At 43.1% G+C, this 13,427-nt stretch overlaps 1 protein-coding gene across 1 annotated transcript; it reads right to left on the bottom strand.

The window, feature by feature from the left end:
* Positions 1–4,639: 4,639 nt before the first annotated feature.
* On the bottom strand, positions 4,640–13,019 carry LOC113677761 (uncharacterized). Its single transcript, XM_089202602.1, has 4 exons — positions 12,532–13,019; positions 9,321–11,970; positions 7,592–8,474; positions 4,640–7,372 (listed from the first exon to the last, which is right to left on the bottom strand). The coding sequence occupies exons 1-4, from the start codon at positions 13,017–13,019 to the stop codon at positions 5,754–5,756; spliced, it is 5,640 nt and encodes a 1,879-aa protein (XP_089058728.1). The 3' UTR covers positions 4,640–5,753.
* Between the last annotated feature and the right edge of the window lie 408 nt (positions 13,020–13,427).

Below are 13,427 nucleotides of genomic sequence, written 5' to 3' on the forward strand. Positions count from 1 at the left end.
AGGGCCTGCTTCTTGAAAGTCCTCTTATATCAAGAATGATGTTTTTTTCGTCTTGTCACGAGTGTGGGACAAAGAAAAAATTCTGAGTCTTCACGAGGAGTTGAACCTCAGACCTTCGGATTCCGTGCTCCTATGCTCTACCACTGAGCCACAGAGACTCCAGGGTGGCGAGGCGCGGCGAGGCGCGGCGAGGCGCGGCGAGGTCTGTTACGAAGTTGAAAATTCCTCTTATATCCTTAAGCACTTTGAAGATATGAACAGATAACTCCTCCCTGCGATCCTAAGATGTTACTATCAGTTAGATTGTGTTATCGTGATTTGGAATCAATTCTCCTGCATAAGAAACAAGGATATGTATGGCAGTTAGTAAGGAGAATTAATGATTGGATCTTGGGAGTTAGAGGGCTAAGAGAGCTTACAAGGGCAGCTGGGGACCTGCTGGGGGTGGAATGTGGAAGATCGGTGTTGCTTCGGAATCAAAGCGAATTTTATATTGGACACACTTGATTTCACTCAAACCTTCAAAGACATTTTCCTTTTCGGTTTTTAGGCGGTCTTCTATATCTTCTTAACCAGGCTTATATGTAGGCTGGATTTGAACCCGTGAATAAATTGCTCAATGAGGATGTTTTTTTTTTCTTTGTACTCCAGGTCATCTATTACTCGGCTTTGCAACAAGTGGATCTGTTTGTGCGATACTGGGGATACCGAGAAAGAATTTTAACATCAAGGACCAAAGAAAGGAACCTACGATTCTAGAGCCCGGAAAGAGTATTGGTAAACAGTTTTTGGTGAATTCCTCGGGACACCTCTGCAAACCCTGCTAACACCAGTTTAAGGATGAGTGTATCACGTTCCAGGCATTAAGTTAAGTTAACTTGTGTATTTACCACCAACCGCCATCTCTCGTTGGCGATTTTTAGGTCTGACAAATTGGATGGTCGCTCTACCTCAAGGGTAATTTAAGGTATCATAATAAGTTCTATTTTTTTTTCTAAATGACTTATTAATCTCAACGTACGTGTTAACTGTTGCTCGCGGTTTTTCTCGTGATGGCTTTGATAACACGATCACTTGGACTATTCCGTTATACGATCGACCTTCGTGAATAATCGGATGTATTCGGACTGTAACGACCAGTTCTCGGGCAAAAACATCTTAGATGACAGGTTGGTAGGCGGCATCAATGGCGCTCAGAATGCAGCGACAGATTAAGCTGGATTTACAAGCAAATACTTGATTATTGTGCTATCCTAAGAGGCCTGTTTTCCTTGTACATATTTGCGATCAATCGAGCTTTCTGTTGGAAAGAAACTTTGTTCCCTATGCCTGCATTTGCTTCAGTAAGTTTTTTCATGCAATTATCGGTTTATCCTGTAAGTGGTTTCTGTCTTGGTATGCTAGAGATGCAGGTTTCTCACATGTGTAAACAGAGAGCTGAAAACAGCATTTGTTATGTTGTGTAAAGACCCTTTCCTGGGGTGGGGTGGGGGGAGGTAGTGCCATATATCATTGGCTATTATTTCAATACATATTACTAGACACTAATTCCATTTTTTTCGCTTAGTTTTGACTTTATTAAATTATGTTTTGCAGGTTAAGAGGTTGTAGCAGGGTGAGTCATTTGCCAAAGAGGCTTTCTTCTTCTGTTTTCTTTTTTTTCTTGGTTAACAAAAGATTCCAGGCTGAGATAGCTTTTAATTATAAGCAGCCCCAAGTGCGAAGTTGATGACATATAACCCATGCAAGAAAACAACTTGCTATCTTTCTTATCAATGAAAGAAAACAAAGAGTCTACCGAAGCTTATTAGCAGATGAACTATTAATTTTATGGGGTTGTTAGAGTGGTTCTCATGAAATTTGTTTGTAAGGAATCAGTAGTTTGTCAAAGTTCAAATTATTTTAGTGAATCATATTAATATCTTATAAAAGCTGACAATCGTAACAAACTTAACATAAGAAGTCAAAGTACTTAATTCATCACTTAGACCAATATACTCTGAAAATAACGCAATAAACTATCAAGGGACGGTACTTCTAAAAGAACATGGGTACCTTGAGGCTCTCCTCTACCATACAAATCTGTAGCATGAGAGTAAAAGATAAAGATAAAGTCGATAACTTTAATAATATTTTAAGAAAAGCCAGTTAGTGATAAAGGTTTTCATTGAAGTGGTGGGCTGTCGTCATCATCCGACGATTCAAGAATTTGTTTGATTCGTTTGTAGCTTCGTTTCATAGAAAATGTGATTTGTGATAATCCTAATTAGCATAAAGTCATATTTTGCCGGCACGTATCAGAGGAATGGGGGCGGGTGTGAGGTGCGCGGAGAGTTATGGGATCGTGGTTTGTATGTAGAGGTCGTTAGTAGGGCAATGCATTCTACGGTTAGCCTTCGCCGTGTTTAGTTGTTCATTTTCGTTTTCGCTTTTGCATAAATTTAGAGCTGTACTTGCATACTACATTATATGTAACTGTTATAACATGTCATTCATAGGATGCCCTAAAAACCCCAAGAGTGGCACCGCTGCCTTGGTTGGGGGTACACGCTCCTCGTTTTTTCCGCCTGCTGGTTTTTGGGGGTTTTCGTGTCCGGCTTTGGCGCATTTAGTTTACTTCAATCATGAAAGACTTTTGTAAGCATATCTATTTGGCTTGGCTGGCCGAGCGCTGGCCAAGTTGGCCAACGTTTTTTCTTGACAGTTATTATGAATTCAAAAACGCCATCAAAATGGCAATGTCTCTCCGCGTTTTTGATAGCATTTTCTTGTCTTCCTGCTCTTGAATAAACTCATTCACGGGCTTTTCTAACGCAGGAAATCGTAAACTTGAGGTTTCGGCCATCTCAAAAGGCTAATTTTTTATGAAATAAATTTGACTGCAGATCTGTCAGCCCCTTTCAAAATGTTTTCACAACCAACGACGAAGCTAAGTTTCAAGTAAACTGACGGGGCAGTAAGAGGAGAAGGTACAAAACCTAGTACTTCTGACAGATTCTTTGTGACTGGACGAAACGTTTTCTCCATACGTGAAATTGTCGTTTCTCTGATTTGATTGGCTGTAAAAAGCTGTGAACTGGGTTTTGAGACAACAGATTTCTTAGTGAAAATTGCAGTATGTATAAAATAAATTGACACTCTTCAATTACTGCGCGGGAATGACAATTATATCTAAAGCGAAGTCGCCAATTTACCAAAACCCCTGATGGCCCACAGGGTAACGTGGCATCTGAGACTGCCGTGTCAATTGAAATGCTTAACGACGTTGAAAAACCCCTAGCAAGTCTCAGAATTACACCGATATGACGCTCTTAACATGCTGAGGCGAATGACACCAGACAAGAAGAATATTCACTCTGTTGTGCATCACAAAGATAAACTTTTCACGGCGTTAGATTACCCAAGAAACTTTGGAAATTTGGTGTACTATTTTGCAAATCCAAATTCTTGGTATCCTGTACCCGAATGTGCCATCGGATCCTGTCGGCCATACCAGTTATAGTCAACCGTTGCTACCAGTACCGATGGCACCACATAGCATACAGAAGATGAGGGACTGGGCATAAACAACGATGGCAAGAGCTGGACCTCCTTCGTCGTACCACTATCAGAGAGTAATTCAGCCCGGCGAACCGGTCAGCCTCGAACGCTCTGACTTCGAGGAGCAGCAATAAAACAACGGGAAACAAGACAAAGAGGAAGATAGAATATTTGAGTACGATGCCCCGAGTGATGATGGTGACATTCCATCTTTGGAACGAGAGGCTGATTTTCACCTCAGAAGATGTTCCCAATTCTGGAGAAGTATTTGCTTCGACGGCAGAATTGTGTTCAGTCAGTCCTTCTATGGGATTGCCGTCACCTTTTGTGTTTTATGCACTTGTTAACATCGCTATTCGTTTTTTTGACACTGACCTGTCTGTGCTAATACGTTTGTCCGTGATCGAATTTTAACGGAAGGAAGTCGTTACCATGACTATAGCGTACGTTATTCCAAGAATTTCTTTGAAAACTTTTAAAATGAACTAAATGGTCATTTTGGTGAAAAGAGATAAACTTACGCCTTACGGTGACCATAGACTTCAATAGATCAATACTGGTGGAGAAAATAAACTAAGACAATATTGCATGATTGGGATCGGGACTGGACGGTATAAACCGTCGGGATTACGGGATTGACAGAAACTTTTAGTTGGGATCACGGGATTTAAGAACCCTATTAGGGACCCTCATATAAATTATATAACTTCACATCACTCTGCTTTCAATTCTCTCATGAGAGAACTTCACATCATGTTTCATTTCTTTCAGCTTAACTTACTAACTTCGTGCCTTCACCTGCCATGAAATAATAAGAACAAGTGAGCAGCAGTTTAGATTAATTCCTCATGAAGATTCACGTTGGTTGGTTGGTGATCTGGCGACTAGCATGCTCTGGTGGCCGATCACAACACAGGATTCGCCAAATCTTTTTTCGCCCGCAAAGACAGCCATCATTTGAAGGTGTATTTTACTAGTTCTGTTTAAGCAAGTCCAACATATCAAAATCCAACAATCAGAGATGGACTGCCGGCTATGAGAATCGAAGTGTTTATTTGGTTGAAGAAAAAAGCATCTGCCCTTCATTCAGTAGGTCGTAATGATCAAGAATAACTGCTTTTTATTCACAACACTGTTGATTTGAACATCTCAACGACTGTAGCAACATAAATGGTTTAGGTAACAATTTTTCACAAAACTAGGTACAATACCTAAAATCTAACGAAGTCCGGTAGAAATTTTTGTACGAAAATATTACTGGTAACTGTGCTCGGACTAAACTTGTTAATTCCTGATCTCTGATTTTTTTTCCCACAAAATTACGAGATAAGTGGCCCACCCTTTAAATATTCGAAGAGGTATTTTTAACTTGAGGGCCATCATCAATAATCAATCTAGAATCCTAAATTAGACAATTGTAGACTGCTCGTGCGACCAGCTACTAAAATCTTTATCGTTAATAAAAATAAGAAAATGCTAATTTCTCGAGGAATTAATTTAATGAAGAAAAAAAATTAGCGTTACCCCAAAGTCGATATATATATATATATATATATATATATATATATTGGGCATGAAGATCACTATATAAAAGTACTTGAGATATGACGACTTTTAGTTCCTCGCGAAAAACTAAACCAATGAAACCCAAAAAAAAAAAATTTTGAAAACCTTTGAACATCTTACCCTACTGGAGAAAATGATTTATCATCATGCTTGAGATTACCTATGATTTCCTGACAGAATCATTACAATAAAGTTCGAGTATACTGCTTAACCTTGAAAAAAAAACTCTGCGCATTTGATATGATACAGAGCCTCCTATAAAAAACAATTTCATATTTTCCATGCATATTTCCGATGTATCACTATCGGAAGTATATTACTTAAAATTTGCTTTGCTTAATATATTAATCGCTTTCGAAAACAATTAGTTATGCTTGGCTTGATTAATTAGTCATTCCCTTTCGAGAAAAGAATGCTCTTGGTGTTTGTTAACTGCTAACATGTTCATCATCTCTACTTTATAAATTGTTCTGTCTCTGGCGCGCTCTTTACAAGAATGTTTTACTTTGACAATAGCCGAGTGCTTGAAATTTAGCTCGCAGACGTCTCTCGCAGATGGTTTCCCCTCTCTATACGGTGGCAAGTAACAATTTCTGGCTTTGCTCAGTCCAGCACATTCCGTTAGCGCGGATTTACTTGACTCGTGGCTATTTGGTTGTAATAGACACAGGCCAATTTTCAAAATCAAATGTCACGTTGTCGCCAATCAGCATAAAAGACGCCCACTTAGAGACTTCTACAAAGCCATTGTTTCTCATCCATTTCCTGGCCTCGTGAAGAGATTCACTGGCGCTTTCACCACGGAACAAGTGCTCGTAGAAACAAGTCATGAACTTCTCTGTGGCTGTGTCATCTAAGGCCCACCGTGCCGCTAACACTGAGCGAGCACCAGATCCTAAGAATGCTCGAGCGATTCCAATAATGCCCTCGGCCTTAATCTGTCCACGTGCACTGTGACAACAGCTTAGTACCACCAGTTTAGCTCGAAGCTTAATTCGTGAAATGTCTGCCATCGTCAAGAGGAAGGCTCCTTCTCGTGGAACATAGTCAGCGGGACACTCTGGGGAAAGGACAATCTCTCCTCTTTCAGCATTACCATGGGCAGCTAAATGGATCAGACTCACGGAATGTATTGCTTGAAGTACAGCTTGCTTTGTCGCGCGATCTCCAATCAAAGGTGTCACACCAAGAAGTCTTCCAATCATCTCTGCTTCCTTTCTTGCACATGGCAATCCTGTTATATTCATGCGTCTTCCCTTGTAAATCACCTCTCCAACCTGAGGGTCACCGACTATCAATGCACCTGTGTGACTGTGATAGTATGGGGGACTTTCCTGAATAAGTTTGAGAGTTGTCAAAGAGGGAACGATGCGTAACCTGAATGTCTCCGATACAAAGTTTCCTTCATCGTCAGTTAAAGCCGCAAATGGTACCTGATACATACAGGAATCAGGGACAATGATTATTTCGGGCTCCTTCAGTAAAGCGGCCACAGGAGCGATGATTATCTTGTGACACAATTGAAGATTTGTCTTGATACCTTTGTCATCACAATCGCGCAGGAGCGCGTGATTTTCATGGTAAAGTGACATCGATTCAGTGTCATCTAGAGATCGATCTTCGCAATTCTGTTCGGGTAAAATGCCATGGCCACGAAAGCTTTTCGTAAAAAACTCATCCAAGTTAGGGACTAATCCGGTCACCACATTTTTGTCCAGGCTCACTTCTTCATCTTTAAAAATGATAGCCCCTGTTGCTTTGAGAATCCAATAGTGCATATGCTTTTCTCCAACAGAAATGTAGAGGCATGCGCAGTCAGTTTCCTTTGCGACAATGTTTTGAATCCCATACCATGATTTTGGATCGCCTGAGATCTGCTTTACAACAGAGTAGCGAGCCCCCATCAAGTCGGCCAAGCCCCTCGCCCGTCTCAACTCCTCGACATAGAGGGCGTGGTGTGGCTTTGCCTTGGATGAAAGTAAGCTACTGAGCAACTTGTATGGAAAGGTACCGTGCTCCTCTAAAAGTGATGTTTTAAACTGATCATTTTCTTTTAGAGATCCTCGCAACGTGTCGAAAATTTGAATGGTTTGGAAAAGACACGAAAAGGCTTCTTCAAGATCATTTTGTGATACCTTCAACACCGTTAGATCAAGAAGGCATTGAAACTCACGCGAGCTGTGTCCAACATCCCTGCTTAATGAGAGAGCTCTCTTGAGGTATTCCTCGGCCATGTCATATTTACCGAACGATTGGAAACACGATGCTATATGTGCGTAACCGACAACAACACCTTCCTTCGTACCATTTTCCATATGAATTTCAAGGGCTTTCTTGTGATATTCTAGAGCATTGTCGTACTCACCACGCTTACAAGAAATCCTCCCAAGGTTTCCGAAATGTATTGCTTGTCCACCTCTGTCACCGATTTCCCTCCAAATTGCCACTGCTCTCTCTAGAAAATCTTCAGCCTTTCGATATTGACCGAGGGACAGAAAAAATGATGTAAGGTTTCCGTAAGTGTCTGCCTCTCCTTTTCTTCCGCCAATTCCCCTGTAAATACGTAGGGCTTTCTCTAGGTATTCTCGGGCCTTGTCATGTTCGCCAAGCAATTGAAACAGTCTTCCGAGGTTCCCGTAGTTTGTTGCTTCTCCTTCTCTGTCACCAATTTCTATTTTCATAGTAAGTGCTTTCTCTAGGTATTTTCGGGCCCCATCATATTTGCCGAGCAATTCGAACACTATTCCAAGGTGCCCGCAACTTGTTGCCTCTCCATTTCTGTCTCCAATTTCTGTTTGGATAACGAGAGCTTTTTCCAGGTACTCATGGGCCTTGCCATATTTGCCGATCGATAGGAACACTGTTCCAAGTGTTCCGTAGCTTGTTGCCTCTCCATTTCTGTCGCCAATTTCTATTTGGATAGCGAGAGCTTTCTCCAGATATTCTTGGGCCTTGCCATATTCGCCAAGCAATCTAAACAGCGCTCCGAGGTTCCCGTAGCCTGTTGCCTCTCCATCTCTGTCGCCAATTTCTATTTTGATCGCAAGTGCTTTCTCCAGGTACTCATGGGCCCCGTCATGTTTGCCGATGGATTGGAACAGTGTTCCAAGTTTTCCGTAGCTGGTTGCCTCTCCATTTCTGTCGCCAACTTCTATTTGGATAGCGAGAGCTTTCTCCAGATATTCTTGAGCCTTGCCAAATTCGCCAAGCAATCTAAACAGCTCTCCTAGGTTCCCGCAGCTTGCTGCCTCTCCAATTCTGTCGCCAATGTCTATTTGGATAGCCAGAGCTTTCTCCAGATATTCTCGGGCCTCGTCATATTTTCCAAGCGATACGAACAGTACTCCGAGGTTCCCGTAGGTTATTGCCTCTTCATTTCTGTCGCCAGTTTCTATTTGGATGGCGAGAGCTTTCTCCAGGTACTCATGGGCCTTGCCATATTTGTCGATCGATAGGAACACTGTTCCAAGTGTTCCGTAGCTTGTTGCCTCTTCATTTCTGTCGCCAATTTCTATTTGGATAGCGAGAGCTTTCTCCAGATATTCTTGGGCCTTGCCATATTCGCCAAGCAATCTAAACAGCTCTCCTAGGTTCCTGAAGATTGTTGCTTCTCCATTCCTGTCGCCAATTTCTATTTGATAGCAAGAGCTTTCTCCAGGTATTCTTGAGCCTTGTTATATTTCCCAAGCGATTTGAACAGTGTTCCGAGGTTCCCGCAGCTTGCTGCCTCTCCAATTCTGTCGCCAATTTCTATTTGGATAGCCAGAGCTTTCTCCAGATATTCTCGGGCCTCGTCATATTTTCCAAGCGATACGAACAGTGCTCCGAGGTTCCCGTAGGTTATTGCCTCTTCATTTCTGTCGCCAATTTCTATTTGGATAGCGAGAGCTTTCTCCAGGAACTCATGGGCCTTGCCATATTTGCCGATCGATAGGAACACTGTTCCAAGTGTTCTGTAGCTTGTTGCCTCTTCATTTCTGTCGCCAATTTCTATTTTCTAATTGGATAGCGAGAGCTTTCTCCAGATATTCTCGGGCCTTGCCAAATTCGCCAAGCAATCTAAACAGCGCTCCAAGGTTCCCGTAACTGGTTGCCTCTCCATTTCTGTCGCCAATTTCTATTTTGATAGCGAGAGCTTTCTCCAGGTATTCTTGAGCCTTGCCATTTTCGCCAAGCGATCTGAACAGTGTTCCTAGGTTCCTGTAGATTGTTGCCTCTCCATTTCTGTCGCCAATTTCTATTTTGATAGCAAGAGCTTTCTCCAGGTATTCTTGAGCCTTGTAATATTTCCCAAGCGATTTGAACAGTGTTCCGAGGTTCCCGCAGCTTGCTGCCTCTCCAATTCTGTCGCCGATTTCTATTTGGATAGCCAGAGCATTCTCCAAGTATTCTCGGGCCTTATCGTATTTGTAAAGCGATATGAACAGTGCTCCGAGGTTATTGTAGCTTGTTGCCTCTCCATTTCTGTTGCTAATTTCTATTTGGATAGCGAGAGCTTTCTCCAAGTATTCTCGGGCCTTGTCGTATTTGCCAAGCGACCGAAACACTGTTCCGAAGTTCACGTAGCTTGTGGCCTCTCTATATCTGTCGCCAATGTCTATTTGGATAGCGAGAGCTTTCTTCAAGTATTCTCGGGCCTTGTCGTATTTGCTAAGCGTTACGAACAATGCTCCGAGGTTCACGTAGCTTGTGGCCTCTCCATTTCTGTCGCCAATGTCTATTTGGATAGCGAGAGCTTTCTTCAAGTATTCTCGTGCCTTGTCGTATTTGCCAAGCGACCGAAACACTGTTCCGAGGTTCACGTAGCTTGTGGCCTCTCCATTTCTGTCGCCAATGTCTATTTGGATAGCGAGAGCTTTCTCCAGGTATTCTCGGGCCTTGTCGTATTTGCTAAGCGATACGAACAGTGCTCCGAGGTTCGAGTAGCTTGTTGCCTCTCCATGTCTGTCGCCAACTTCTATTTGGATAGCGAGAGCTTTCTCCAAGTATTCTCGGGCCTTGTCGTATTTGCCAAGCGATTGAAACACTGTTCCGAGGTTCTGGTAGCTTGTTACCTCTCCATTTCTGTCGCCAATATCTATTTGGATAGCGAGAGCTTTCTTCAAGTATTCTCGGGCCTTGTCGTATTTGCTAAGCGATACGAACAGTGCTCCGAGGTTCACGTAGCTTGTGGCCTCTCCATTTCTGTCGCCAATGTCTATTTGGATAGCGAGAGCTTTCTTCAAGTATTCTCGGGCCTTGTCGTATTTGCTAAGCGATACGAACAGTGCTCCGAGGTTCACGTAGCTTGTGGCCTCTCCATTTCTGTCACCAATGTCTATTTGGATAGTGAGAGCTTTCTTCAAGCATTCTCGGGCCTTGTCGTATTTGCCAAGCAATCGAAACACTGTTCCGAGGTTCACGTAGCTTGTGGCCTCTCCATTTCTGTCGCCAATGTCTATTTGAATAGCGAGAGCTTTCTCCAGGTATTCTCGGGCCTTGTCGTATTTGCCAAGCGACTGGAACACTGTTCCGAGGTTCTGGTAGCTGGTTGCCTCTCCATTTCTGTCGCCAATTTCTATTTTGATAGCAAGAGCTTTCTCCAGGTATTCTTGAGCCTTGTAATATTTCCCAAGCGATTTGAACAGTGTTCCGAGGTTCCCGCAGCTTGCTGCCTCTCCAATTCTGTCGCCAACGTCTATTTGGATAGCCAGAGCATTCTCCAAGTATTCTCGGGCCTTGTCGTATTTGTAAAGCGATATGGACAGTGTTCCGAGGTTATTGTAGCTTTTTGCCTCTCCATTTCTGTTGCCAATTTCTATTTGGATAGCGAGAGCTTTCTCCAAGTATTCTCGGGCCTTGTCGTATTTGCCAAGCGACCGAAACACTGTTCCGAGGTTCACGTAGCTTGTGGCCTCTCCATTTCTGTCGCCAATGTCTATTTGGATAGCGAGAGCTTTCTCCAGGTATTCTCGTGCCTTGTCGTATTTGCTAAGCGATACGAACAGTGCTCCGAGGTTCGAGTAGCTTGTTGCCTCTCCATGTCTGTCGCCAACTTCTATTTGGATAGCGAGAGCTTTCTCCAAGTATTTTCGGGCCTTGTCGTATTTGCCAAGCGACTGAAACACTGTTCCGAGGCTCTGGTAGCTTGTTGCCTTTCCATTTCTGTCGCCAATGTCTATTTGGATAGCGAGAGCTTTCTTCAAGTATTCTCGGGCCTTGTCGTATTTGCTAAGCGATATGAACAGTGCTCCGAGGTTCACGTAGCTTGTGGCCTCTCCATTTCTGTCGCCAATGTCTATTTGGATAGCGAGAGCTTTCTTCAAGTATTCTTGGGCCTTGCCGTATTTGCTAAGCGATATGAACAGTTGTCCAAGGTTGGAGTAGTTTGCTGCCTCCCCATATCTGTCGCCAATTTCTATTTGGATAGCAAGAGCTTTCGCTAAGTATTCTCGGGCCTTGGCGAATTTTCCAAGTGACTGGAACACTGTTCCGAGGCTATGGTAGCTTGTTGCCTCTCCATTTCTGTTGCCAATTTCTATTTGGATAGCAAGAGCTTTCTCCAAGTATTCTCGGGCCTTGTCGTATTTGCCAAGTGACTGGAACACTGTTCCAAGGCTATGGTAGCTTGTTGCCTCTCCATTTCTGTCGCCAATTTCTATTTGGATAGCAAGAGCTTTCTCCAGGTATTCTCGGGCCTTGTCGTATTTGCCAAGCGACTGGAACACTGTTCCGAGGCTCTGGTAGCTTGTTGCCTCTCCATTTCTGTTGCCGATTTCTATTTTGATAGCGAGAGCTTTCTCCAGGTATTCTTGGGCCTTGTCGCATTTGCCAAGCGATATGAACACTGTTCCGAGGCTCTGGTAGCTTGTTGCCTCTCCATGTCTGTTGCCAATTTCTATTTGGATAGCGAGAGCTTTCTCCAGGTATTCCTGAGCCTTGTCGTATTTGCCAAGCAACCCGAATACTGTTTCGAGGTTCCCATAGATTGCTGCCTCTCCATGTCTGTCGCCAATTTCTATTGGAATAGCGAGAGCTTTCTCCAGGTATTCTTGGGCCTTGTCTAATTTGCCAAGCGATGTGAACAGTGCTCCGAGGTTCGCGCAGCTTGTTGACTCTCCATTTCTGTCGCTAATTTCTATTTGGATAGCGAGAGCTTTCTCCAAGTATTCTCGGGATTTTTCGTATTTGCAAAGCGACAGGAACACTCTTCCGAGGCTCTGGTAGCTTGTTGCCTCTCCATTTCTGTCGCCAATTTCTATTTGGATAGCGAGAGCTTTCTCCAGGTATTCGCGGGCCTTGTCGTAATTGCTAAGCGATATGAACAGTGCTCCAAGATTCGTGTAGCTTGTTGCCTCTCCATTTCTGTCGCCAATATCTATTTGGATAGCGAGAGCTTTCTCCAGGTATTCGGGGGCCTTATCATATTTGCCAAGCGACATGAACAGTATTCCAATGTCTGTGTAGCTTGTTGCCTCTCCACGTCTGTCGCCAATTTTTATCTGGATAGCGAGTGCTATCTCCAAATATTCTTTCCCTTTGTTATATTCTCCTAAGAAACACAGAAGCACTCCTAGTCTTCTATAATATTCCGCTTCTTTTTGTCTGTTTTCGGTCATTTTCATGACATTTATTGCTGATTCATAAAATTTCTTTTCCTCTTCAGGGTGAAGTAAAAGTTCCCTGAGGTATTCTTTAATACCTGGTGAATTGCATAGAGTGAGCCACGCCCTTTTCACTGTGGTGCGGATGCGTTCGTCAAATGACTTGGCAACTGGACTGTCCGCGGTTAAATCACCATTGTTCAGTAAAATCAAGCTTTCTTGGCACAGCTCGATGGCTTTCAAGGCCAAACCATTGTTGAGAAGGAAAATGGCGACAGTTACACCTATTTTGATAGCTAACGTGGTGAATTCCTCTTCCGTGTTTTTCATATCGCCTTGATCACTATAAGTTTGGAAAAAAAATGTAGATCAGGCATATGACACTCGAAAGTTCCTGTACAAGGGTTCATGGGTGCGAACTTTTTCAGGAATCTTGGTTTTCTCATCTCGACGGAGGTCCTACCCTGTATTGAAATGAAGCGTTTACGAGACTGGAACCAGTATGAGTGTGATTGCACTTCCTGCTTCATTTCACAAAAATCTGGTTTTTTTTAATGATTGCGCCATTCGTGTTAGAACGTTTTGCTGGAATGAAGTAGGGGTAACTGAATTTAAATGGTTGAAAGGGGAGGGGGAGGGGAGGGGGGGGCCCAAGGGGTCAATCAGTTGCATTTCCTGCCCCACATTTTATGATTGTAAAACATTCAGTCAGTCATAACTTATATATACCCTACCGTT

The sequence above is a fragment of the Pocillopora damicornis genome, chromosome 4 (assembly GCF_964200805.1).
Source record: "Pocillopora damicornis chromosome 4, jaPocDami1.2, whole genome shotgun sequence".
In the NCBI taxonomy this organism is placed as follows: domain Eukaryota; kingdom Metazoa; phylum Cnidaria; class Anthozoa; order Scleractinia; family Pocilloporidae; genus Pocillopora; species Pocillopora damicornis.